At 38.3% G+C, this 25,248-nt stretch overlaps 2 protein-coding genes across 14 annotated transcripts in view; both read right to left on the bottom strand.

The window, feature by feature from the left end:
• LOC103713009 (dual specificity protein kinase YAK1 homolog) overlaps positions 1–13,296 on the bottom strand; it is a 35,684-nt gene extending 22,388 nt beyond the window's left edge. For 12 of the 13 annotated variants that reach the window (XM_026806904.3, XM_088723066.1, XM_088723067.1 and 9 more), the window contains exons 1-2: positions 12,636–13,280; positions 4,532–4,731 (exon numbers count right to left, since the gene is read on the bottom strand). In XM_026806904.3, the coding sequence (XP_026662705.2) occupies positions 4,532–4,731; positions 12,636–12,830 (395 nt within the window). In that variant the 5' untranslated portion in view covers positions 12,831–13,280. Of the gene's footprint in view, positions 1–4,531; positions 4,732–12,635 lie in introns of all 13 variants that reach the window. The other variant, XM_088723070.1, reaches the window with a different exon arrangement.
• A 4,506-nt stretch (positions 13,297–17,802) lies between these two features.
• ROPGEF14 (RHO guanyl-nucleotide exchange factor 14) lies at positions 17,803–24,161 on the bottom strand. The gene is made up of 9 exons (XM_008799754.4): positions 23,986–24,161; positions 23,855–23,914; positions 23,146–23,262; positions 20,745–21,164; positions 19,844–19,998; positions 19,680–19,754; positions 19,237–19,512; positions 18,732–19,079; positions 17,803–18,450 (listed from the first exon to the last, which is right to left on the bottom strand). Exons 3-9 carry the CDS (start codon positions 23,210–23,212, stop codon positions 18,169–18,171), a joined length of 1,623 nt encoding a protein of 540 aa, XP_008797976.3. The 5' UTR covers positions 23,213–23,262; positions 23,855–23,914; positions 23,986–24,161; the 3' UTR covers positions 17,803–18,168.
• Between the last annotated feature and the right edge of the window lie 1,087 nt (positions 24,162–25,248).

Below are 25,248 nucleotides of genomic sequence, written 5' to 3'. Positions count from 1 at the left end.
ACATGTTTTACTGACGTATCCCTGGCCAACTAGGGGAAATGTTTTACTAGGCTGCTCCTACTTTTGTCATTCCCAAAATCTATGCCCCAGAAAATTTAGTCAAAAAGAGTAGAAGAGGTAAAATCAGCTCTCATTTACTAAACCTGATTTGTTAAACAAAGAACCGAAGCACCTCTTACAAGTCTATTGCAATCTGAATGTGCAACAAGATCTGCAACAATAAATCAATCATATGCAGTCAGATACTTTAGAAATCGATCTCTCTTTTACTCAACTTGATAGATTTCAGGCTATCACTTATCCAGAAGACTGACAGCCATTATGTGGGTTAGAGGAGGAAAATATTAAGGAAGTTATGCTTCGCATACCACAAGAAAAAATGGAGGAAAGAATAGATAAACAATTACTGGCCAAGATGAAGGGGCTAGCACAAGGAATTCAAGAGGGACGAAGGATACCTAGAAGTGGTGATTTAAACAATCATATATGGAGTAGTATACTACATAAGAGAATGCACGATAAATACAGGTTTGTTGATTGGAAAAAAGGATATGATATTTGAGTTTGTTGCCCATACCAAGGGAACTCCCTGACCATCAACATAAGCTAGTACTTTTATATGTAGACACTAGGAGAAAAAAAACATAAATAAAACAGAAATATGCACGAGGATAAGATCCATAAAATATGAATGTATTATTTATATAAGTTGTTGAGTACAAGCTATATAAAAGGAGCATGGTCAAAAAGATGAGTTGGCAAGTGTTTTTCAAGAAAATAAGGCAAAGATAGCCTTTAAAATGATACATCAAGGAAACGAATGAGAGCAGGATGAAACAAAGTTAAGGTCAAGAAATTATGGGAGGAATTGGGTGTATGTAGATAACTTGCTTATCTAATAAGATCAATGAAACCTGCGACTGCCAAATGGTTGGGGAATCATTACAACAACAAATCTATAAGAGTAAAGGTGAGATACAAATTTACACCAATTACCATGGACTGCCAAATTATAAAGTAAGAAAGAACATCGATAAAACCTTTATTTGCCAAAATCGGAACTGGTGCAGGTGCAGGGAAGCCAAAATTTTAGAAATACTTATAGCAAAGAAGCCATTAAGAAGCAGGTGCAAGTTCAAGATTCTAGGAAGATTCCAGAGTGGGGGTGGTAACTAGATAGAAGATTCCGGCTACTAAAAAATAAAGTAATATTTGAGAAAAAATAATAAAAGCTTTATAAACCAGGTTTGGATATATGCCATAAATGAAATCGGTTTTATTGTTTTAGCAAGTGATGAAAGATTCCTTAAAAAATGGTATTTATCAATATAGTCAAAGAAACAGGTTTAGAATAAGAATGCTGCTTATTCGTGAGTAGGAAAGAAAAAAGATTTCATTAGAGAAGGGGCAGAAATATAAATCATTAAATTAAGGATGAAGAGAAACAACCAAGAAATAAAGCATGACCCATATGACAGCATGCATCTCTCACCAGTCACCATATTGGTGAAAATTCAGAATGATCCGAGGGGTGTGTAATTACAGCCTTGTATCACATAATATTAGGCCATAGTGCAATATTTGGAGCCATGCATTGTGGTGCAGATTGATACATGACAAAACACATGCCTTCAACTTAAAGCCCATATATCATCGATGCATGTATATTACTCTTTCTAAAACAAAATATATGAAACTCTAATTGATTATTTGGTTTCTTATATTTCTTATTTTCGAATTTCAGCTCCTCTTTTTATTGTCCTTTTGTTCCTGGTATCATGCGAATTCATGTCAGTTTGTGAGTAAGAATTCTTAAAATAGTGTGATGCACATGTTTAGGATACCTTGATTCATATCTGCATCTTTAATATAAATTGTGATGGCTACATTGCTTTAGAGAACTTAAAAATTTATATTCGAATCACCAAAACATGTCCACTTGCCACAAGAAAGTAGTTGATAGTAATCTAGAAGCAAAAATATCTTCCTAACATATCTTTGCTTGGTGGTTGCAAATTAGTACTTTAGTAGATAATGTAGTGAATCTTCTGGCATTTGTCCATTTCAAGTTTAAACATTATGCATCATGGTATGTTTCTGGGACAAGCCTTGACCTCAGGTATAACACATTATTTTCACTTTAATCCTTGGGCGTGCAGTTCAAGCTAATCTAAAATTAAATATACACCTTGTGACATTCCACTTAGGTCATAGCGCCTGTTTTTTCAACTTCAATTTGTCGATCGCCTGTTCAAAAGCACACAACAGTTCTATATGTACAATGCGATATTGCAACTTAACATGGATTGTGCACATGTGACATGAGAGTTTCATGTCATCAACATAAGTTATTGAGATTTTACTAAAATCAAAGACAAGTTACCATTTGAAAACTACTGAAATGACAATAACTTCTCACTATATTCCAAAAAGAAATAACAAGGAAGACAATTATACCAAATATAGGCAAAATGCTATGTAGATAAGAAGAGAATGCTATAAATAATTTGCAGGTACCAAGATCAGCATATCAGTACCAAAAATAAACTATTAAGTACTTGAAAAGTGGCAGACAGAGATAGTACATGATGAACATAGCTTATGAACAAGTAAAAGAAGAGGAGATGAAAAGACAAATCCAAGCAAGAAAACAAAATTAGAAAAGGATATGATGCATGCAGTCTGATTTTTTGGGGGTAAGAAATATATATTACAAAAAAGAGTTTATACCCTCTATGCAAAAACAACTGAATGAAAGTAGGTATCAAATTCAAGAATTTAACATTCCTGCTACTGACTTCCCCTATAAATTTACAAATTTTTATGACCATGTTTTTCTAAACTTTATCTAACGTTAGAACTAACATATCCAATTTTCCTTAAAATGCACCTTCTTTAGTATCACTTTAAATAAAAGAAAAAAGCAGACTCCAATCAGCATGGGCAAGGTTCACTACACCGGTGCATACACCTATACTAGATGCATCGTACCATACTTGTACCGAACCGAGACTCAGTACGGGGGGTGTACCAAGTCACAATATGCCAAACCAACTCCTGTATTGGGATACAGACACTATACTAGCATGGCACCCGTATAGCATCCAGCACCAAGATGGCGAACCTTGGGCAAGGGTAATCTTTCTCAACAACGAACTCAACAAACTCTAATCCACTGGAATAGCGGGCTTGAATTTAGTTACCAACCTTGACCCTAATACCTATATCAATATTAGCAGATAAAACATCAAATCAGAAGCTCACTAACATATTGCCAGTCATGAACTTTGATTTGGGTTCTGCATTCCATAATCGTCTGATCTTTGTGACAGTATTATTAGAAGTATGCCTTTCCGAATTGTTCATATGAATTAGATGAACTCTCAAGAAAAAAGCTGACACACACAAATACACACAAAAGAAATGTGATTCTCCTTAGAAGGCTTAGCAAAAAGATTCAAGAGCCTAAGAAACATGCATGCAATGGAAGCATCTTTCGAAGGTTTTCAGTTGTCAGCCATAGCTTCTCATGTTCGGTCACATATCCACTATACAAACACCTGGTTGTTGATATGAGTATGATTAAGAAAATCATTTTTGGTTTTAAGTTGATACTCATTAAAATCAGGAGCGAAGTTGAAATTTGATCCAAATTACTAGCACGTATATCAACAAATTCACAACAATGTTAGACCCCAAATACTCAAAATTTGTAAGGGGTGTGTTACCAATTTCAACAAAATCAGCATTATGCAGTTATCAAAGAACAATACTTGGCACAATTTACCATCTTGCATGCTTCATCTTACTACCTCCAGCCGTTTTGCTCGGAAAAAAGTGTAATAATAAAATAACCCTTCAGAATCGTTAACCAATTTCTGAAACTCATCATTAAGGCTTTAATTTGTCTAATAATTGAGTGATATGCACTAAAAAATCTTTTGCATTTGAATCTAGCATCTCTGTATCACTAGAAAACACCTAAATCCGCATGAAACACGGTTCCCCATGAAGCAGGACTTTTTCCTAAATCAAGCAAAATCATGCTTCAACAGAATTCTGATGGTAGTTCTATTGGTTTTAGTCTCCGCATTTTCACAAATATCCTCCAATATCTCATCTGTAATACAAGTGACAGTACCCTTCATCATTCTCCCTAACTCATAAGATGTCTCCTATTCCCTCTTCCAAAGCCATCATATATGGTACCTAAATGTTCTTTTAACAGCTTGTTTTCTTCCTTTTTGTTGTTCTTAATTATGCAAGATACTCCATTATTTAAGTTTCTTAGACTATTTAAAACATTAGACCTTTCTATACCCACATCCAATAACTAGCATTCTATGATCATCTTGCCTATGGACATCACCAACATTTCCTCCAGTACAAGCCAGAAAACAAATTTTCCAATTGAAAAAAAATGAAAATGAAGATGAGATGTAAGCATAAGCAGCAAGCACTCTACATGTGAACTCTGAAGTTAAGGAGTAAAAGCATGTAACAAAATGTTAATTCAGTTTTGGAACCAAACCTTTGATTTGACACCATATTGACCAACACAAAATTCACATATAAGATAAGATTCGACGCTGCATTATCATGGCCATCATTCTTTACTCCAACCGATGGATTGGTAAGGAATCGCTTTGGGTTCAGTGCCTCTGAATATTTAAAATTTGGGTTACATATTTGGAAAGTTTCAAGTATGTCTTTGGTTAGCCTTGCCACCAGCTGCAAAAGTAAAATTGCCAGTCAGTTCATAAATTCATATTCTTTGAAAATTTCAATCCAACAAACACTAATTATGTTGTTCAAATGTAGGAAGGAAATAATATTCAAATTGTTCCATAATGATCTATCGACATCTATTTTATCTCCATTCATTAGTCATTGTTTTCAGCATTTTTTAGTTAATTTCTTTAGGGGTCAAGACAAGGATTGTTGTGCTAGTACCAGGGCCTGTACCGGTTGTTACCCAACGGCACAGTACACTACGCCGCCGTGTCGGGCCCATACCAACATAGCAGAGAGGGGGTGAGGGCGAACGGGAGAGAGGAAGAAAGAGATATAGGGAGGGAGAGAAGAAGGGAGAAGGTCAGCGGAGTGCAGCCCGACACGGCAGAGGGGGCGGGGAATAGGGAGAACTGGAGAGAGAAAAAAAAGAGAGGGAGAGAGACGGACGGCCGGCGGAGGGCCGCAGAGGGCCGGGGAGGGGCACAAAGGGGTAAAGGAGGGGCTCCACCCTCCGATTCTCCTATTTCGTTCAAAATAGGGGTCCGAGAGGGGGCCTCTTTTTTATTTCGAATTATTTAAGTCATTAGCAACCCCCTTGCTGATTTTACTTAAATTCATCGAAATTAAAAAAGGCCCCCCTCCAGGATCCCTTTTTCAAAAGAAATAGGAAAACCAGGAGGCGGAGCCCCTCCTCCACCCCTTCCCGGCTCTCCACCGACCGTCCGCCACCCTCCCTCTCTCTTCCTCCCTCTTCCTCCCCCCTCCTCTCTCTATATTTTTCTCTTTTCTTCTCCTTCTCCCCCTCCTTCACCGATTTCTCAATTTGAAGGCCGAAACCATCCCGGTCCACTGCCGGTACGGTTTGGGCAAGTTCTGCCGATCTTGGATTAAGAAAAATTGATGTATTGTTCACAGATACTATGCATACCACAGTACCATGAACAGTAATTGAATGGACAATATCCAAGGATATGAAGGTTATTTTGGATCTTTAATTAATTAGTTTTGGTTGGCTGTTGTCTTAGTTTTATTTCTACATTAGGGAGTCCTAGTAGGGTTAGGACTTAGGAAAGGCGGTTTTTAAGACTACACAAAAGAGTCTACGGCAGGGAAGAGGATTATTCATTTTTTTTTTTTTTATGTGAAAAGTTTATTGAAGAAAAGGTACCATGCATGTTACAATACCATGAACAGTAATTGCATGGACGGTATCCAAGGATATGAGGGTTATTTTGGGTCTTTAATTAATTAGTTTTGGTTGTCTGTTGTCTTAATTTTATTTCTATATTAGGAACTCCTAGTAGGGCTAGGGAAGGTGGTCTTTTGAATCTATACAAAAGGGTCTACAGTGGAGAAGAGGATTATTCAAAAAAAAAATTATGTGAAAGGTTTATTGAAGAAAAGGTCGCAGGCTACACTTTTTCCCTTTTTTGTTCTTTTTCTATTCTTCCCTTATTCTCTCTTCTCCTATGTCATCTCCCTAGCTAATTTACTCTGTTTCTGTACTAAAGCTCCGTGCTGTTAATCAGCAGATCACCATTGTTTCAGATCTGAATTTAGATCTGAATCAACTGAATTTCGATATGAATCAACTGCTTCTTTCTTTAAACAGCAGATTGGTGAAAAGATTTGCAGCTTTTTGCAGCAATATTGATTAAACAAGTTCAAGGATTGATACAGAATTCAGATCAAATCAGATCTGATCCACACAAAAAAAAGCCTACAGATTTACATTGTGTGGCCTTAATCTGAACGCAGCTACATCACATGTCAAGATGAAAAGCTAGATTATCTGAGACAAAATAACCTTGTCGAGCTCCATCAAATAACCGATAACCATACTTCCAGTTCTACTTTATAAAAGATGGATCTAACAAGAATAATGTATAAATAATTTAGGCAAAGTTGCTGAGTGCACAATCATGAGAAAGCCACATAGTCAGGCAAACAACTTTATTGAAACTCGGCACTCACATGACCATGCACTTATCACAGGTTACAATTTTAAGAACACATGAGGTTACTAAACACAACTTTCACAGATCATGCCAAACATATCCTTAGTAATTGAATTTAGAAATAGATATCCTCAATCTACAATAACTGTGGTTGGATAAATAAACTTTTCATATTCGATAGAATATGATCCTGCTGCAGTGCCTTTCTTATGCTTCATTTAATTTTATAACGCTTGTTATTTTCTGATTTTATTAATTTCTACATCACTGTCAAGAACAATAAAAGGAGATGCAGCTACAAAAGAGAACTTTGAGTTATTTAGTGATTTTCTAAATTATAAAAAAAGCAGTAAAAAAGGAAAATAAAATGTAAAGCCAAAAGACAGTAATGCTGAAACCGTAGAGAGAAAGGTAAAAATTCCAAGTAATAGAAAATCACTATAAACTTTCTTGGCACAGGAGGGAAAAAATCATTAGGATCATCTAAGAATACCTTTGGACAGCCTTAATTAACTTCTAAGGACAGAACATCTGGACGATGAATGTAAAGATGAGCTTGCTTTAGGCATTTAGTTTCCAGGGGACATGGAAAATCAATTGTTATTAGATTTAACAGATGCAGGTACTTTCTGAAAAGCATTTAATCTTTGCAGATTGAAGAGAGAAAGATAAGTTACGTATGCAAAGGTAAAGACTATATACATGGTACACAAAATTTTCTTATTCTTAAACAAAGAAAAAGGCTCTCGCTGACTGGTCACTTGTTCCAGCAGTACATTGCTAGATTATAATTAGAAACACCCTTTTATATGTTTTCGTGTATTGATGACACAGTTTGTTCCAATTCTTGATACTAGAAGTTAATAAAAGTTCTGGAGTCTTTTAGAGGAATTATACTTGGCTTAAATCAACCTAATTTCCCCTCTGTCACTACTTTTAGTAATAAAGCGACAGATAGGTGACACTGTCCATGTATTTTTTTCTTCCAAGTGAAGCAAGCTGTTAATGTAAACTTCAATGGCTTCACTGATTATTTATTTTACTGAATAAAAGAAGCAACATAACCTCCAATTTGAATATAAAAGCTTGTACATTTTCCCAATTTTTGATATTATAACCTTTCACAGACTTCTAGTTAGGTTACAGCATTAAATATTTCTTTTCTGCGACGATAAATTATTATGCAGGGACAGTTATAACAACTAGACCTATGAATAGCTCGGATTCAAATCAATCAGAACTGATCAAAGTCTGATCAGTTAATTAACAAATATGACCTGATCTAATCCATTAATTAACAACTCGAACCAATCTGTTAAAAATCAGATGTCTAATGTGACAAATTGATCTGATATGATCTGATCAAGGTATGCCGAACCGGGGTGAACCGCCCGGTTCACCCTATACCAAACCGAATCGATGAGGAACCGGATCAGTTCGGCCCTAAATTTCGAAATTCTCCCTGAACCGTGCGGTTCGCACCGTCCTGAACCGCTCGGTTCGCCCCGTCCTGAACCGGTTCAGGCCTCCCCACCTCTTTAAAAGGCTTAAATCGTGATCCATTAAATGGGACGGTTCACCTCGTACCAAACCAGTAGCCGACTGGCACGGATCCCGGTACCGGTTCAGTAGACCTTAGATCTAATCAAATGAGGAAAAAAAAGAAGAGGAAGAGGCGGAAGAGGAAGCAAGAGGGAGAGGCGGTCTCCTCACTGGAGGGCACTGATATAGTAGCGTCACTGGAAAGATAGAGGAGCTGAAGAGAGCAAACGGAAGAGAGGAGGGATGAAGGGAGGGTAGTCTTCTTATTGGTGAGCAATGGCCCCAGGAGCAGGCTGGAAGAAGACAAACGCAGAGAACAAGGGTCTCCTCATCAGTGAGCAACAGCTAGATGGCAACGGCAAGCAAATTGGTGACGATCAATGAAATAGATGAAAAGAGGGGTGTCGATTGCATCACCACTAGGCGGTAGCACTATTGTTGTGTCATCTATCGTTGTTAAAATCTTGTAATTCATGGAAAAGATCCTACAATCTGGATCAGAATGGCCTTAAACGAACCAAATCTCATCCTTGGATCGAGATCAATTACGACCATGAGATCTAGAACTGTATTATGAATTATATGGTTCCTTGGTACATAAGATTTTTGTAGGGAATTGGATCATAAGATTCAAAACTTGAAAATGTCATGTACATGTCAAAGTTAAACCACGAAGAAGTCCATTTTCCAATAATTATTTGATCCTATGGCTTTTAAACTTAAAAAGGGCAGCCCATTGCATGCAACCTTACTTCCACATATGGAAAGGTTGTTTCCGTGTCTCGAACTCGTGACTCCCAAGTTGTGGAGCAACTTTAATTTTGCACAAGTTGCTCCAAGACTCACTCATCCTATGGCTTTTAAAATTATCAATCACTAATAAATCTCAAGCAATAAAACTAACTAGCCCATCATTTGGAGTTCATGCAATTCAAAGTAAGAGGCATTTTGCATTTTTACAACCATATTTTAAAATTGTATCCTTGTTTTATTCTAAAACAATCCAAAATAATTGAGTTAAGAGGCAATGTATAAAAATCTTGAATAACCAGTTATGGGGGCATGCAATATAGATATATATGCAAGGGTAGAGCCAAGTAAAGGCTTAGAGAGGCCATGGCACCCCTAAAGCTTAAATTTCCTTCTTAACCCTACTCGCTTAACCATCTTGGAACCCATTGTAATTCTTTCTCCCTCGATACAGCCCCCCTAAACCGAGAGTCCACATACAATGTGGCCCCCGTAAACTCAAAATTGCTCTTCATGCATTAAAAATTTTAACTTAATTTGCTATGGAAGAATGGGCTCCTAGCAATAGATCCCATTTTCTCTAACTCATCAACATCTGTGCACAATCATCCTTTTTTCTCTTGATTTTAAATCTCCATGACCTATGGACAAAGTAGTCTAGATGTGCCAGAGCCATTCTGTATCATCAACCAACCTTATAAGTGTCATAAATTTATTTTCTTATAACCTTTCTTCATTTTCGCTTCCACATTTCAAACAAGTTTTTTCCCTTTTTCATTTCATAGATGTGTATATCAATCATCTCATGATAGACACCAAAAATCAGCTTTCATTTTCTACCTATATAGGTGAACCAACTTTAAAATGCTTGAAATTGTATGCGCAATAATGGCAACAACGCTGAGCCCCTTGTTGTGCATGCCTTCATAGTTTTATCGATGCCAAAAATCTCACTCTTCATTGAATTCCTATTCATTGAAGCATGTGAAATTGCAATTCTATTCCTCTATTTTCATCTTTGACCACTTCAATGGTTTCCTAGTTACCATTTCAAGGTTTGTATGAGCAATAAGGGCAGTTCTTAGGTGCACTAGAGCACTTGAATCTATGATTTGTATAGTGTGGCACAGCCTCCATTGATCTAAGGTTTTTCTTGGCACACCTAGGGTTAAATTCTAGCTCTGCCTATGTATATATGGGCTTAAGATGGTGTGAACTATATTTCTAATGGTGGATGGCTTTTTATTCTCCATTTGTCTACTCCATAGTTGACTCTCTTTTCAATTTTTGTATTCCTCTATATCTTAAAAAAAAATTAAGGAAAAAGGAAGAAACCTTACAATCTATTATCCAATTTACAATCCTATACGATTTAACTACCTCTACAATTTATGACTCAGTCCCAATCTCAACCGTGAACGATGGTGCCATGAACTTGAGGTCTCCTCATGCACCTTACTTCCAATTGCTAAGAGGGAAAGCATGCCTTTATCCTTCCCAACTGCACCTCCTTTATATTCAAAAGAGATAGCATCCATCATTGGATTAAATATATTTAATTATGTCTTATATAATCATAAATCATACATAATAGTGAAGTAATGAATAATCTTAATGCTCTGCACACTCAAACCGGTTTGTTGTTAACTGTATTGCCTATAGACAATTCAGGGTTCCATCGTAGACATGGTCCATCAGGACTTGAAGAATCTCCATGCAATGAAGGGGGAAGGGGGAGATTCACCCTATATTGTTCATGGACATTAGTTGTGGTTTAATCTCCTTTTATATAAGTTTATTTTCAGATATAAAGAACTTTAAGTTAAAACTATAATCAAATCAGTTTCCCCGGATTGTGCAGGTTTTAACCTAATTAAATTTGCATATATGGATGATAATCACTAGGATTGAGTGTAGGAGATTCTACATTTCTTGCATACTCATTGATGCGTATTTTCTATCTTCTATTTAGAACTTTACAAGCCAAAAAAGAAACTTAGAACTATTCAATATAGGATCCGCTTAGCAACAGTATATGTGTATGTAGCGCAGGTATATATGTACGTAGCTATCAAATTCAAGTTTCATTTATCAAATAAGTTGCTTCAATGCTTCCTAATAGTAAGGGGGGTAAGAAAACCTACCTGTCACTATAGAGCAATTGAAAGCAATAACCATAATAGGTTAACAGGCCTAAAGTGTGTCCTCTAATTAAGAGGTTGATCAAGGAGGCCTTGCACCAAATGACCTCTCACTCTTAAGAGTATCTATAATATTTTTCCAATTCATGTGTCTTTTTGTGTCAATGGGTGCTAAATACAGTAAATGTGTTCTGGCCATTAAAATAGATTATAATATATGCATAGCTGAAGTAAAGTTAACTGGAACAGAGAGCTAACCATAGTTGTTGGGCGCCAAAATCTCAACATGCCTACTTTTAAGACCTTCCTATGATTTAGTTCTATACAGCAGAAGAATAGGGAAAAGATGAAGATTTCTCCGGAAAATATGCTAGATGTATTGGAAAGATCCTGACAGATTGTTGCGATAGAAAGATACATGATAGTGACAGGTAAATAATATAAGACAACAATCAAGGTATGTATATAGAACGCTTAAAATTGTTAACAGTTTAAATGCATATATAAAGGAGGAATGTGGTACAGATGAGGTCACAGAGGCAGATTTGTGGTTGAAATCGGAAGTAAGAGGTTAATAAAAAGGAGTCCAGGAAACTTTTTGGAATTCGCATTAAGAGTGGATAACACTTGATTCAAAATGTTCGATAAAGGCCAACATAGATGCAATAAAAGGTACAAGTTGTTGGCTTAAGATCGCTTGATTTGTGATGATACAAAAGAATATATGGAGTTCTTATTTTTAATAGATGACCTGCCCTCCCACAGAAATGAATGGAGAAGAATGATCCCACAACGAACCAATTAATTGTAGCTTTGGAGTATCATGCTTGCAATGCATATTAGTCATGCAGAATATAGAACAGGATTATATCTGTAACGGTTTATAGGAAGGGTAAACCTTTTTTTGACGTGTGTTTGTCTGTGTGTGTGTTTTCTTTTTGGTTGGAGGGGTGATTAGCTAGTGTTAAGTATGTTCCTATTGGTTCTCATTAGTATTCTAGAAGCAATTCTACAAATCTGTCCCATAGCCTGAATAATCCTCTAGTGATAGGAAAATTCATCATTCTAGTCTGTTAGACTTTCAGGGTATCAAACAGAGCTCGAAAAATCCAAAGGGCGCCACTTACCTCCTCCACTATCTCTCGCTCTGGCAGACCAGAAACCAAGAATGCATCACTAGCACAGTCTTCTGTCATTGACATCAGTCAAATGATAGGGTCGTTCATTCCTACTCCTAAAAACATATGAAAAGACCTTGCAGCCAACGCATGCATAAGTCTTTTCTTCCGCTTCTCTTTTTAGCCAATTCAAGAAAATAATAGACCTTTCACTGGCCAAAATCAATTTTCGATGCGAAATTCTGTCTTCAGTTACAAGCAGATGAAGATCAATTCCGAAAATCCGCAGGAATGCATTACCAAATATGAAGCAGGATGCACAACAGATTCTTTCTTTTTTTCCATAAATATCAAAGCTCGGAAGGCTAATGTGACGGGAATGGAAAACGTACAGGTTTCCTCACGATGATCCGTAGCGTGCCGGGTTTCACCGATGCCCCGGTAGAAGACTGCGGCGGAGACACATAAGGACGGAAAGCCTCTCCACTCGGCATCCGCGATGACGAGCTGCCGGAATCGGCCGACGCGGCCCCGTCCGACTCTCCCGCACGAGATCCATCCTCCTTGCTACTCTCACCCTCCTCCATCGCCCTGTTGCCGCCCGATCAGCCACCCACCACCATCCGATCGCCGCGCCACGAGGTCCGATCAAAGCAACCGACCGCCGATCGCCGCCGCACCGATGCCCCCCGTCCGATCCAGTCGCCGAATCCCGCCAGAAGATTCGAGCCCCATGTCAGTGCTGCTCCTGCCGCGCCATCGGATCAACCGGAGCGGCCAAATCCGGCGGCAATGGAGGAGATCCGAAGCTCGAAGAGGGGAGGATAGAGGTACTCGAGAGGGGGATGGGAGGGGAGAGGATTCGGGCTAGGGTTTAAGGACGAGAGGGAGATGGATTCGCCCTCCTCGAGGAGTGGGGGATGAACAAGGCCGGGAATCGGAGACCGGGAAGAGAATTGGGCTTGGGTTTCCTTCTCCGCCTCCGTTTGTCCACCTCGCTCCTGCCCCAGGAGGGCCGCTTATTATATTTCTTGGCTACCTAGCTGCGTCGCTGCCAAGTCCACCGAAAAAGGAACCAAGAATTGAGACCCATATGACCGGCGTCACCGGCCCTGCCCGGAGCTCTCATGTCGCCAGGAATTTACGAAATGGCCGTTATAACTGATGGGTAACACATCAATGGCATTCTGTTGGGTCCCAATTACCCCACGAACGACAAACTTTCAAATGGGAGATTCGGCATGCTTATCAGGATAAAAATAACAATATCAAGAACAATTTAAAACTAATTTTTATTTTTATTTTTACAAATAATATTATAAACTTTCAAACTAATTTGTTTATATTTTATTTAATCAGTAAATATGAATGGTCAAATAATTTAAACAGTCAAATTAGTGCCCATATATTGGTAAAAAAAATGCATGCATAAATGAAAATCAAAACTGTTGCACATATAAAAATATAAAATTAATGCACCAAGATAGAGACAAAATTGTCCAACAAAATTTAAATTAAAATATTATTATATAAAAAGTAATAATTAGAGAAATTTTATGTAATGTTGATTATTATTCTATTTTTATCTAATAGTATTATTTATAGGGGGTGCAAATGGGTCGGAACGAAGTAGGTCATGAGTGATTCCAATCCAACTCAGTTCCTTATTTGGAATCTAATTTTGGATCCGACCTAACCCAATAGAAGATCGGTTCAGGTCCACGACGATAATTTTTGACTCAATGAATCATTCGGGTCAGGTCAGGTCCGTGTATAACCTAGACCTAATCTAAAAACTTTGAGTATGGGTCAGGTCTGATTCGGATCCAAGTCAAGTTTTGGCAAAAAAAATTCATATTATTTGTAATGATAACAACTATTATTCCAAAATCAAAGGTAGCACTTTTATTGTACCCACTCTCCGTAGACTGTGGGGACAAGCCAATATGTGAGGTTTCATCATTACCGGATATATGAATCATGGTAAGGAATACTTTGTGTTAACGAGTTGAATGATGATTCCCCTATTTCTCAAAGTTTATGTTCACACATGGTCAAAGAACTAGGGAAATATTACCCAACAGCTTGTTGGCCCTTCTCCTTTGCAATGTAAGTAGTTTTCTTGTTCCCTTGGTGTCTTGAAACAGAATTTTGATGGAGGCATAAGAGGTTTGATAGCAACAGCAAGATTTATCCTATGAGATCATACAAGCTGGCTGATGCAGCTGGCTGATGCAGGTGGCTGGGATTTATCCTTCCTCAATGTTTTGTTACGTATGCAGAGTTACTGGGATTGTGAGAAGGTTTTAAATGTGCTATAATAAAGTTCTAGGCTTCGCAGATTTGGATCGAAGGGGATTCAATGGCTATTATCTCTATGTTTAATGAACCTAACTATATACATGGTGCTTGGCTTCTCCTTTGTTGCAGGATATTTTGTATTGGACGTGTTGTGGTTCAAATTTGGCCCGAGGGTGACCATGCTGGTGGAGTTGAAGAAGCCGCCAATGGTTGGAAGGAGAAGACGGGAGCCACCTCCTGTGCGACGGTCGTGGACATGCACAAAGCCTCATCAGTGTTTCCGGTGAGGGCCCTCCGACGATCAAGTTAGAAAGGAATAAATTTGGTCCAGCCAAAAAGTCTCTTAGAAGTTATCTGACCGAGCCATTTATAGTTCTGGTGGAGTGGCCCAGGTGACAAAGGCACTGTCAGCCCTCATCATGAGGGGCGTGGCTCTAAGCCGGATGGTGCGTAGCTTAGGCTGGTTGGTGGCGTGTAGTACTACCCGTTCTTGAGAACGGTAGGGTGTTGACAGTCACAGCAGGGTATGGCCGAAGGAGTCAAGGTGTCGTCTGACTGTTGAAGGCCGGCTATGGAGACATGGCACGGTAGTGTTGTAATGTACGGCTACATAGATGGGCGTAGGCGCGCACATGGGTGCAGTCGTTGGCGAGGCCGAGCTCGTTGAAAGGTCGCATCATGCGTTTGACGATGTCGGCTTGACGGCTGTTCTGAGTAGCTCAACTTTTTGGATTCTGAAGTGTGCTCGGTGGAGCGCCCCGAGCTCGAGAGTCGAGGCGTACCACTGAGGTAGGCGTCCTGAGCTTGGTCGGGGTGGGTCGGCGAATACTAAGGGCATCTCGAACTTGGTCGGGGAAGTCAACGAATATTTGAAGTTGGTGAAGCTTTTGGTGGAGTCCCGAAGTCGAGCTGACTCTGGGCCGAAGTGAGGATCCAGCCGATTGGCATTGACGTTTATTGGGCCAAAATTGGACGGCCTTTTAGTTGTGAGCTGGATGATCCATTTTGCCCCCCATTAAGACGTAGTCTTGTTTTGTAATTCGAGCCTCTCATGTCTCTAGGACTGAGAATCAAGTGGCACATTAGGATGCCACACATGCCTTAAAAGCTGGTTTACATAGACCTTTAATATATGATATTTCTGTTGCTATTTTGTACATTAGTGTGCTATGTATGTTATTGTTTTTCTATTATGTTCATGTATTTAGTCATCAGCAGCTCTATTAATTGTTTTTATAGTAATGCAATCCTCTCTCTTTCCACAAATAATTTAATAAATTCGGATCGAATTGGATTGAGGTGGGTCATAGAATTAAAAATCCAAAATTATCTAGATTTTAAATGAGCCAGGTCGGGTCGGATCTGAATTTAGTAAATCTAGACCTAACATGACTCTTATGGGTCCTTCAAAACGGATCAAGTCGAGTCTAAGCTGATCAGGTCAGGTCGAGGTCACAGGTCAATCTAGCCTATTTATAGCCTTAATTTTTTGTTATCTTGAAAGTTTTAGCAGAACAATAATACTGTTCTACTATGGTTGAGATTCAAAATATAGAAGTAATCTTTCTGCACCTGACAATGAGGCCGCATACATCTTACTCTTTCCGGACGTCATATGGCAAGATTCCTATGCAATGAGCCATCTTTTTCTCTTTGTTATTTTCACTATTCATATATATATATTGACCTTACATAATCGAATAACACTAGAATTTTTAACTATTTTTTATACTTGATTAAAATAACAATTAGTATAGTATTAATATTTTAATCTTAAATAACATCTAATCATGATAAAAGTAATGAATAAATAAAAAAAAAAATTCTTTGCAATAGGAAATAAAACAACAGATGCAACGGTGGATGTTGGCGTTGTTTGGTTATGACCCCACCTCCTCTCCACATGAGAGGGACTCATAAGAGTCAATAGATTAGGTGGAGTTGTGGGTGCCAAGAGAGGTGCACGGGTTAACGTGACCGTACGATGGAGTCATTTCATCACACGTGCCATAGAGGATTTGTTCCGAATTACTCGTGCTCAGAATGAACAAAAGAATCTTATTAAAAATCACTGCTTCTAGGGAAAAAAAAAATAACGCTTCAAATAATCTGGATCATCGCATCGGGATAGAATTTTTTAAGCATGGCATAACTACCGTGAAACAAACATGGCTACGAATTAGATCGTCTTCTTTGCTGTGCAATATTTCTGCAAGATTCTTTAAACACATTAGGAAGGATTCCTCTATTATTTTAGCATTTCTTGTTTTTAGTTTCTGTGACGGTACTCAAACTAGAGTAGTGTAACAGTCGCTGTAACAAAAAAAAAAAAAAAAAAGATGCGTCCAAAAAGGACCATCAATTTGTGGTGTACTCCAATCTGGATTTAAGTATGCTGAGGACCGTCTGATTAAGATGGGGCTACGCACGAGCAGTGGTGAGAGCACAAAAATAATGAGCTCGCACGTGGGAGTGACACCCGGATTTGGTTGTCCCTCCGCGTGCACCCATGCATTGGCTATTAAAGAAAGTTGAAATCATAACCAAGGATTAGGGTAGAAAACATATTCATATTTATATTTATTTTCATTCAATCCATCATGGACATGGTTCCAATATTAAATAGATACCAAAATTAGATTCATATTTATTATAAATAGATACAGACACATATTTAAATATTAAGTATATAGAGACGTGACTCGAATATTAAAAATATTTATATTTTCAATCCAAAAATGGATATAAATTGGATACTATTTTGAAACAAATCGGATTTTTTGAGAAGAATTTAATAATAAAAACTAACAATTGTAACATATTTATAAAAAAATAATTTTAATAAAAAATGTAATTTCAATAATATTTGTTAAAAGCAAAAAATAATTATCATAATTATAAAATTTTATTAAAAAGTAAGAAGTTGATCATAAAAAATCTATATCTACGAATATATTCAGAAAAGCAGAATAATAAGTACCTTATACCAAGAATCTGACACGACAACCTCCCTATTTAATATAAATGCATGCTCATCTTACTAGTAACAGGAGTTTCTAAGTACATATACAATAAAATGAGATAGTTGGTTAAAATGGCACAAACATTCATAAGCAGCAATTATCTATAAAACATGTAATAAACATATACTTACTTCCTTATTAGAACTCTTATACTGTGACTTCATTATAACAATACATTTATAGTTAGACGAACTATAATATTATTTTTAGATCTATAGCACAATAAACAAGAAAATAAAAAGAAATGCAGAACTTCTTTGCAATACTAACTGATGACCATTCTAAATTAAATTTACAAGTACTAGCATCTCAATACTTAGCATAAGAGTGTACAGATGAGATTTTTTTGAAGATAGCATTGATTAAAATTGACTGCAATACATATTTTTCAAAAAGCGAATAAGCCATCATTCTACATAGAGTGCAATGACTAAAATTCTCTTCCTGTACAGTGATTGCCTCAAAACTCTGTTAACTGCAAGGCCGTTTCCCTGCTCAAGAAGAGCTTGAAGGAGGGGTGCTTGCACAGAGTTCCCTTCCATAGCACCAAGCTCTGCTTCAAAAGGGACTGGCTGTGACCACCATTAGTGTTTTTCCCTTGTTACAAGGGTTCCTCCACGGCCTTACTTGCATTGTCTTTGATATAGCGCCCATCTGCCATGTTCATCTGGTCAACAAGACAGCGCTTAATATGACCTGGCGGTGTTTCAGTGATCCCAGCAAGATATACATCAGAACTGAAGTCAAATTTGAGAGTGGCAATAGGAGTAGCGGGCTTCTTCAAGTCATCCTCTTGCAAGATATCTCCTATTCTTGAGAGTATACTGAATGCCAGGCCCACCAGAACCCTGGAGTAAGCTTCAACAATGGAATGCCCAACATCCTACACAACGAAGAGCAGGGTAACGGATTTTAGAGATCCTGGTTTAAGAGTAATCACTGCATGAGCCCGAAAGCAAGCTGACAAGCTTTACATATAATTGGATATCTCTTTTAGCAGCAATTATATACCGAGCAGGGTCTTCAATGAAGCAAAGTGTATACTAGTACTCCTAACATTATATTCATGACATTTTACCATTGCGATAGAAAGTCATATATTTGGATTAGGACAAACTGGAAAGATCCCCTAAGAGAACTAATCTGCAAAAATGATGATCTCACCTTGTTATATTGGACCTTGGTGACACCAATAAAGGAATGAGGAAGGTTTAGAAATCTGATCTTCAGAAGTTGCAGTAGTGCTTCAGCTCTTTCTAAACACACTGCCACCTTTTCAAGTTCCGACCCCTTATCCCTCAAAAAGTACCATGGGTACCGCATTGGTGATCTCTTGCCTGCTTCTTCAGACATTCTCTGCTTCCAGGCAAAGACTGCACCCTCTAATCGGTTCACAGTCTCAAGGACTTTGTGTTCACTTTTCAAATTAAGAGAAAGCAGGACTTCCTCAGCTGAAATTGATTCCACAGCTATAGCTTGGTAGATATCTTCACCCAAGCTAGCTTTCCCTGACTGCGAAAATACAATTTGACAGGCTTATGCAAGGCTGAAAATGAACCCAAAATTTAATCATATTGTCTTGAGATTAACATCTGTCATGCCAGAAAGCATTAACTATATTCTAGCATGAAAAAATTAGAAGAAAAGATGGCAGGAGGTGGTTGCTTGCCTTTGGAAGGGCGTCCTTGATAGCATCTGGAATGGGCATCTGGTGCAGCACCTGTTCATTGATGGATCTGGCAGCCTTGAGGATTTGATGAACAAACTTCCCCTGGAAACCAAGCCTTTTTCTTTGAGAAGGGGAGAGTCCACTGTCGGGAACCCGAGGAGATGGGAGCCACCATTTCTTGCTCTGCCTAACGCCACCACTTTGGCTCTGACCTTCAGCTCTGCTACCATCTTCTGCATACCAAAACTCCATTTCCACCATCGAATCTAATACGTCCTGCAGAAATTCATTTTTCATTGGCCACCATATGACTTAGTGAAAGTAGAACCGGAAGAAAATTATGTTTAAAATTAACAAAGGGAACAGTTGCATGCAAACTATCCAATTATTTCTCATCATATTTTGATTGCTTTGTACTTCAACAAATAAAGTCGATAACATACAATAAGCATAGAATCTAGCTTTTGAAGGGCAGGAAGATTCATGCAAACATCTGAACGGGCTTTAGGGGTCATTATCTGCACATAAAATTAAAAAATGAGATGAGAGGTGGTTGATCTTGAATGTAAAAATTCCAATAGATATACTGGATTTACCAATCCTGTACCTCTAACATCCGGCCATTTGCTCCATTTTGCTTTGCAGGAACCAGCTCAACCATGTAGTTGGTAGGAGATAGCAACCAGTCCATTTCCCTACGCCACCTGCTTTTTCTTTCTTCAGATAAAGGTTCCAACTTCCACAATTCCCCAAAAATTGATGCTGAAAATGACATGGATGTATAGTGAAACCAGATCTAGCTCAAGTCTAGCAAGCAAAGTAGCTTGTACGTCATATACAAAGAACATAAAGTTGAAGTCTACACTACCGAGTTAACTTAATTTCCAATAAGATAGCTCTTTAGTATGTGGAAATTTGTACGCTTTCCTTTACCATATTATTTGAAATATATGACTAGAACCAATCTTGGTATACCGTTGGTGAACATGTTCTATGCAGACATATAGATTCAAAAAGAAAATCATTTTCTTTTTTTTTTCCAATGAATAAGATTTTATGCAAAGTAAGTGAAAATATAGGGTGATCGAAATTCTGAAGCTTTATCAACTAGATCTTGTAACTACACACAAATTGTACATACAAATTGGACGGACACATTAATGATGAAAAAATGTCATGCGATTTCTTATAAAAATGACCATTACAAAAATACAGCAGTGCAAAAATTGTCTACTAATCTAAAGCAAGTTCAAAGCCTCAATCTTTTCATGCTATTCAAACTCAAAATAGCTGATTTTGGAACAATGGTAATAATATCTACACAAATATTATTATTTTTTAAAAATAGTAGAACCCTCATATGCTAATCTTAATGTGCATGCTTGGAATTTACCTCCCCTCTAAATCATCTACGTTCATTTGGAATCATTCTGAAAAGCAGGCATGATTTAAGAGGCAAAAATTCAAAAAAAAATTATGATAGTAGTATATAAAGGATATTTCGATACCTGAGAGATTTGTTATGGCATTAGACAATGCGAGAGCAGTGCTGATCCCTTTGGCCCCTCCTGACATATCTTCACCAAGCAACAGCTTCGCAAACCTCTCCTTCATAAACTCGACATCTGAAACATCCATACTGTAAGTAACCGGTGCCTTTCCTTTGACACCGAAATGGTGGAGACTATGGAAGGTGTCCCATTCATCAAGTGGTTGCTCCTCCTCCTGCTTACTTAACACCAGGCAATGAGAAGAGAAGGAGGAACCCACGGCATCTTTGCTAGAAGAGCAGCTTGCGACATCATCATCAAGGGAGTTAGTGGTAGCACAGGCATCAGTTCCAACCATGCCGCTGCTGCCACTCTCATTATCATAGGAGAAACTGTTGTGGATGATGCAGCTCTCGAGGCCTCTATGAGTCATCACCCCTGCATGATTGGGATCATTCTTCTTATTTCATTGTTCTGGGGAAAGTTGGTAGGTGTCAGCTCTCAAGACAAACCTTAAAGCAGCTAAAGACAGCACCGTTGGGCCTCACCTGCTGCCCATTAACCAAGAATTCCATACCTTGAATTTGCAAGGCTACTACAAGAAATGATGGATCACCAAGCCCAGGTCATGGAATCACAGCATATATGCTCTTTTGAAAGCCTATATTAAGCTAATTATGGCTAATTTGACAAGTTCCAGAAAATCCAGTGACATCTGATTAATTTTTCAAAGAATAACATGGGAAGCACCACCATTCCGAGTCTAACCTCAGGACCTCTTTCCCAGTGCAAGTGCTGAAGACAGGGGTGCCAACAATTCTATTATTCTAATGCTTCTTGTTGACTCCCAATCAATTTCGGTATTGCAGCTGCGCAATCACCGGAGTTGGTCATGATCAAGGATAATAATCGACGGGTCGGGTTCAGGTGAATCATGCATACTTGTGAAAATTTATGCGCATGTCCTGCACCCAGTTCCAAAACTGAAACAGGCAGTGAGTTAGGGCTATTGACATTCAGTTGGTGGACCACGTTCAATATCAAAATTATCACAACCTCGGTCTCTATTGATTAACATCATTTTTTATAGAGCTTTGACCACTATGCAATTTAGACTCTATAGAGCATCTAGAAAGTAAAAGAAAGGATGTCTTACTAATAAACTTACTGATAATTAGATAGGGGACCGGTAACAAAGAGTCCTAGTTAAAACTTTCAAGTACATTGACAAAATGCATGACTATCAACATATGTAAATCAATCACCTAGTGAGTGATACCAATAAAAATTGCTGATGCATAGCCAATTATCATACTGATGCATAGGCAAGTCAGGTTAAAAATTGTTGGCTGCCAAGCATGAATCAAGATATCAATATCTCCTCTCTCTCTCTCTCTCTCTCTTTCCCCTTTCTTTCTTCTTTTGCTCTAGCTTTCGCCTGAAGCATGTTTTGCTTTAAACCAGTTAGGCCTTTCGACTTTACCTTTTCCTCAAAAAAAAAAAAATCCTCCTTTTTTCCAAAGAAGCTTGGTTGGACATGCAAAATATGTAAATAATCATCACAACATATAAAAAATTAACATTATATCACATATAAGTGAAATATGAGGCCATCATTGTCCTCATTTATGTGACCCATCATGAAGCACACAAATGTTTGTGCTCTAAAGCCTGGACTGAAGAGGACTTGGGTGGGTCAACATGGCTGATCACATGTCCTGTTGGCCACTGCGCACTAGGTGCTAAGAAGTGGAACTAATAGGCTTGCCAAGTGTTGGTACAGAACCAATTCGCACACCATTTGACCACAGCCTTGGACCAACCAGATTTAAAGGCCATCTACACCATCCTGACATTATTATATACCACATTATCCAAAAGAAGGTGATGAGAAGAATCCCAAATTCATTCACATTCGAAATGACTCTTTTATTAAAATTTAAAAGGGAACGTTGACACCCAGTAGTAGACTTAAAACACAAGAACTTGGATTCTTATGAACTCTCTAGTCAACAGTTCTCCTAGCCAGTAACTATTTAATTGAAGACTTGGCTTATAATAATGGACCTGAACGTATTGGAGCCATGTCAGGTGCTAGCCGTGCCAGCTCCCAATGTCATCAAATAGTGTGGCATTGGTACGAGCCCACACCACGTAATGGATTTTTAGACAAGTGGCAGGTGCCCATTTGAGGACACCGCTGCCCGCTGTTCAGCGTTCGCTACCCTCCTCTTCACCCCCACACCCCACCTTCTTTTTTTCTCCTTCTCTAATTCAAATCCAGGGACGATACATCGCTTTCTTCTACTCTTCCATTTAAATAATGACGCACCAAAGGAGGTCATGATGCGTCCTTAATATAGCTCTAAATATATGAAGGCAAAGAAATAAATGGAGATCAAGGGTGGAGATGACATACGGTCTTGCTCGGCGAAGTCCATGCTGAAGTCTTTGGTTCGGCGGCGACAGCAGACTAATCTCCTCATGATTGATTGAATGCTTTGATCACGGTCTCAATTCACGCGAACCCAATCCCCTGCTCCGAAAACAAAATTATGTGTAAGAATTTCAGTTTTTTTTTTTGTTTCTAAAATGAAAGGATTCAAAATTGAATCAATGGAAAACAGCAATCTCAAGTCACAACTGTTGAAAAGGGCATTTCTTATTTTTAATCAATTTTTATAATTTATGTTACGTTTATTTATGGTGAGAGAGAGCTGAGGATAGGTGGAAAGGATTAAAAGCTACAGAAAACAGAAATTTTGAATCTTGAAGCTGGTGGGATGGATGCGAGAAGCTTTTAAAAAGGGAATCCAAAAAAAGCCTTAAAACAGAAAATTAAAAAGTTCAAAAAAGCTCCTTTAAATAATAAAGATTAAAAAAGAGAAAAAGTAAATAATAAAGATTAAAATAGATATAGGCCCCAGCCGGGTCCGTAAAAGAGCTCCGCATATCTCTTAGATTAAATCCCGTGTAACCCAGAAAAAGGGGAAGAGAGATTTTTCAAACAGCCAGGGGTTCCAGGGGCAACTGATTTTTCACAAAAAAAATTCATCAGGAAAGTAAAAATAGACTTTAGATTACTAAGAGAAAGAGAGAGAAAGGAAAGAGAGATAGAGAAAGGATACCTTATTTTGGGACCAGAAGCACTTGTGCGATGCTCGCAAGATCTCTAATGGCGATAAGATCTGCCAAAACGAAATCCAGAAAATAAGGATGCGAAGCGCAGTAAATTTGAGAGAAAGCATTTTGAGGTTACCTGATAGTTTCGAGGAGAGAGAGATGATCGAGAGAGTAAGCAGAGAGAAGAAGAGTGTCGAGTAGCGGCAAAGGGATCGGATTTGGGGTCGGGCCAGGCGGGTCGGAGAAATAGAGCCCCACCACCGCCACCGGCAGCTCCCGTGCGATCGTCCCAGAAATTTCAATCCGCGGCTCTTACAAGTTACAAATCTACCGAATATATCATCTTTTTCTTTTTCGTTTGAGAGGGACCTGTGCTTGATCGAAGGCCGTTAGTTTTAATTTGCTTTCGGATCTCAAAGCATGACACTGTAAACTAAAAAAGTTAAAGCTTTGCTTCATATGCCTGCGCGCGAATGAGTGCTATTGTATGATCCGGTGTAACGGAATATCAGTAAATATTTTTTTAAAATAAATAATGGAGACTATCCAAATTCAATATATATTAAAATAATTTATATTAAAAAAATAAAAAATAAAATTAGTATATTTTGATGATCTTTAATTTAACCATAAAGCAAGCAAAAAATAATTGATATTAAATGCTTTAATACCATTTTAGGATATACCAAATAAATGGTATATCCTAAAATAAGGGTGGATTTAAATTCACCCAATAGAGCTTTGCAGTAGCACCTTTTAAGTCCATTGCACGCTACACTTTGCATAACAACCCAACTGAGAAAGTCGATGGCCTTCGAAAAGATTTGAATAAATGTAGAAATATTAGTCTTTGAACTATTTGAGAAATTACAAGCAATAGAATCATTGTTTCTCCATCCAAACCCAACCCATTTGGATCGAGAGTTATAACTCAGACCAGCCCAAACTTAGATGGGGCTAATATTATCGAGTGAGGATTTTTTTTTTGATATATCGACAGTTCACACTAATCACGCATGAGCACTGCTCAATGAATCAAAGGCCAAAATACTCCACAGCGGTAGAGGGACAGGTACACACCGGGTCTAGAGAATGTCTTCGGAATGATGAGCAGCAAAGGAGGCGACCCAATTGCAGCTCTGTTCGCTTTCCGGAATACATGCATAATCTGGAGGACGCACATTCCTGCAGTAACCGTCGGACATCCTTTGAGAGCGGATGGTCGGAGACCCTCAACCCCTCTTGTAGAATCTACTCAACCACGTCCACCGAATCCCCCTCCAAGATAATACATCGGGTCTCTAGAACTCGCCTCGCATTGGAAACACTTTCCATGCGGCCCTGAGTTTCGCACCCAGTACAGATGACTCGAAGGAGTGCCGCCCGTCCGCCGCAATCA

The sequence above is a fragment of the Phoenix dactylifera genome, chromosome 6, assembly GCF_051530095.1.
Source record: "Phoenix dactylifera cultivar Ajwa chromosome 6, Ajwa_hap1_PhDact_Kaust_v1.1, whole genome shotgun sequence".
NCBI classification, from domain to species: domain Eukaryota; kingdom Viridiplantae; phylum Streptophyta; class Magnoliopsida; order Arecales; family Arecaceae; genus Phoenix; species Phoenix dactylifera.
This window is presented reverse-complemented; position numbering and strand designations above follow the sequence as displayed.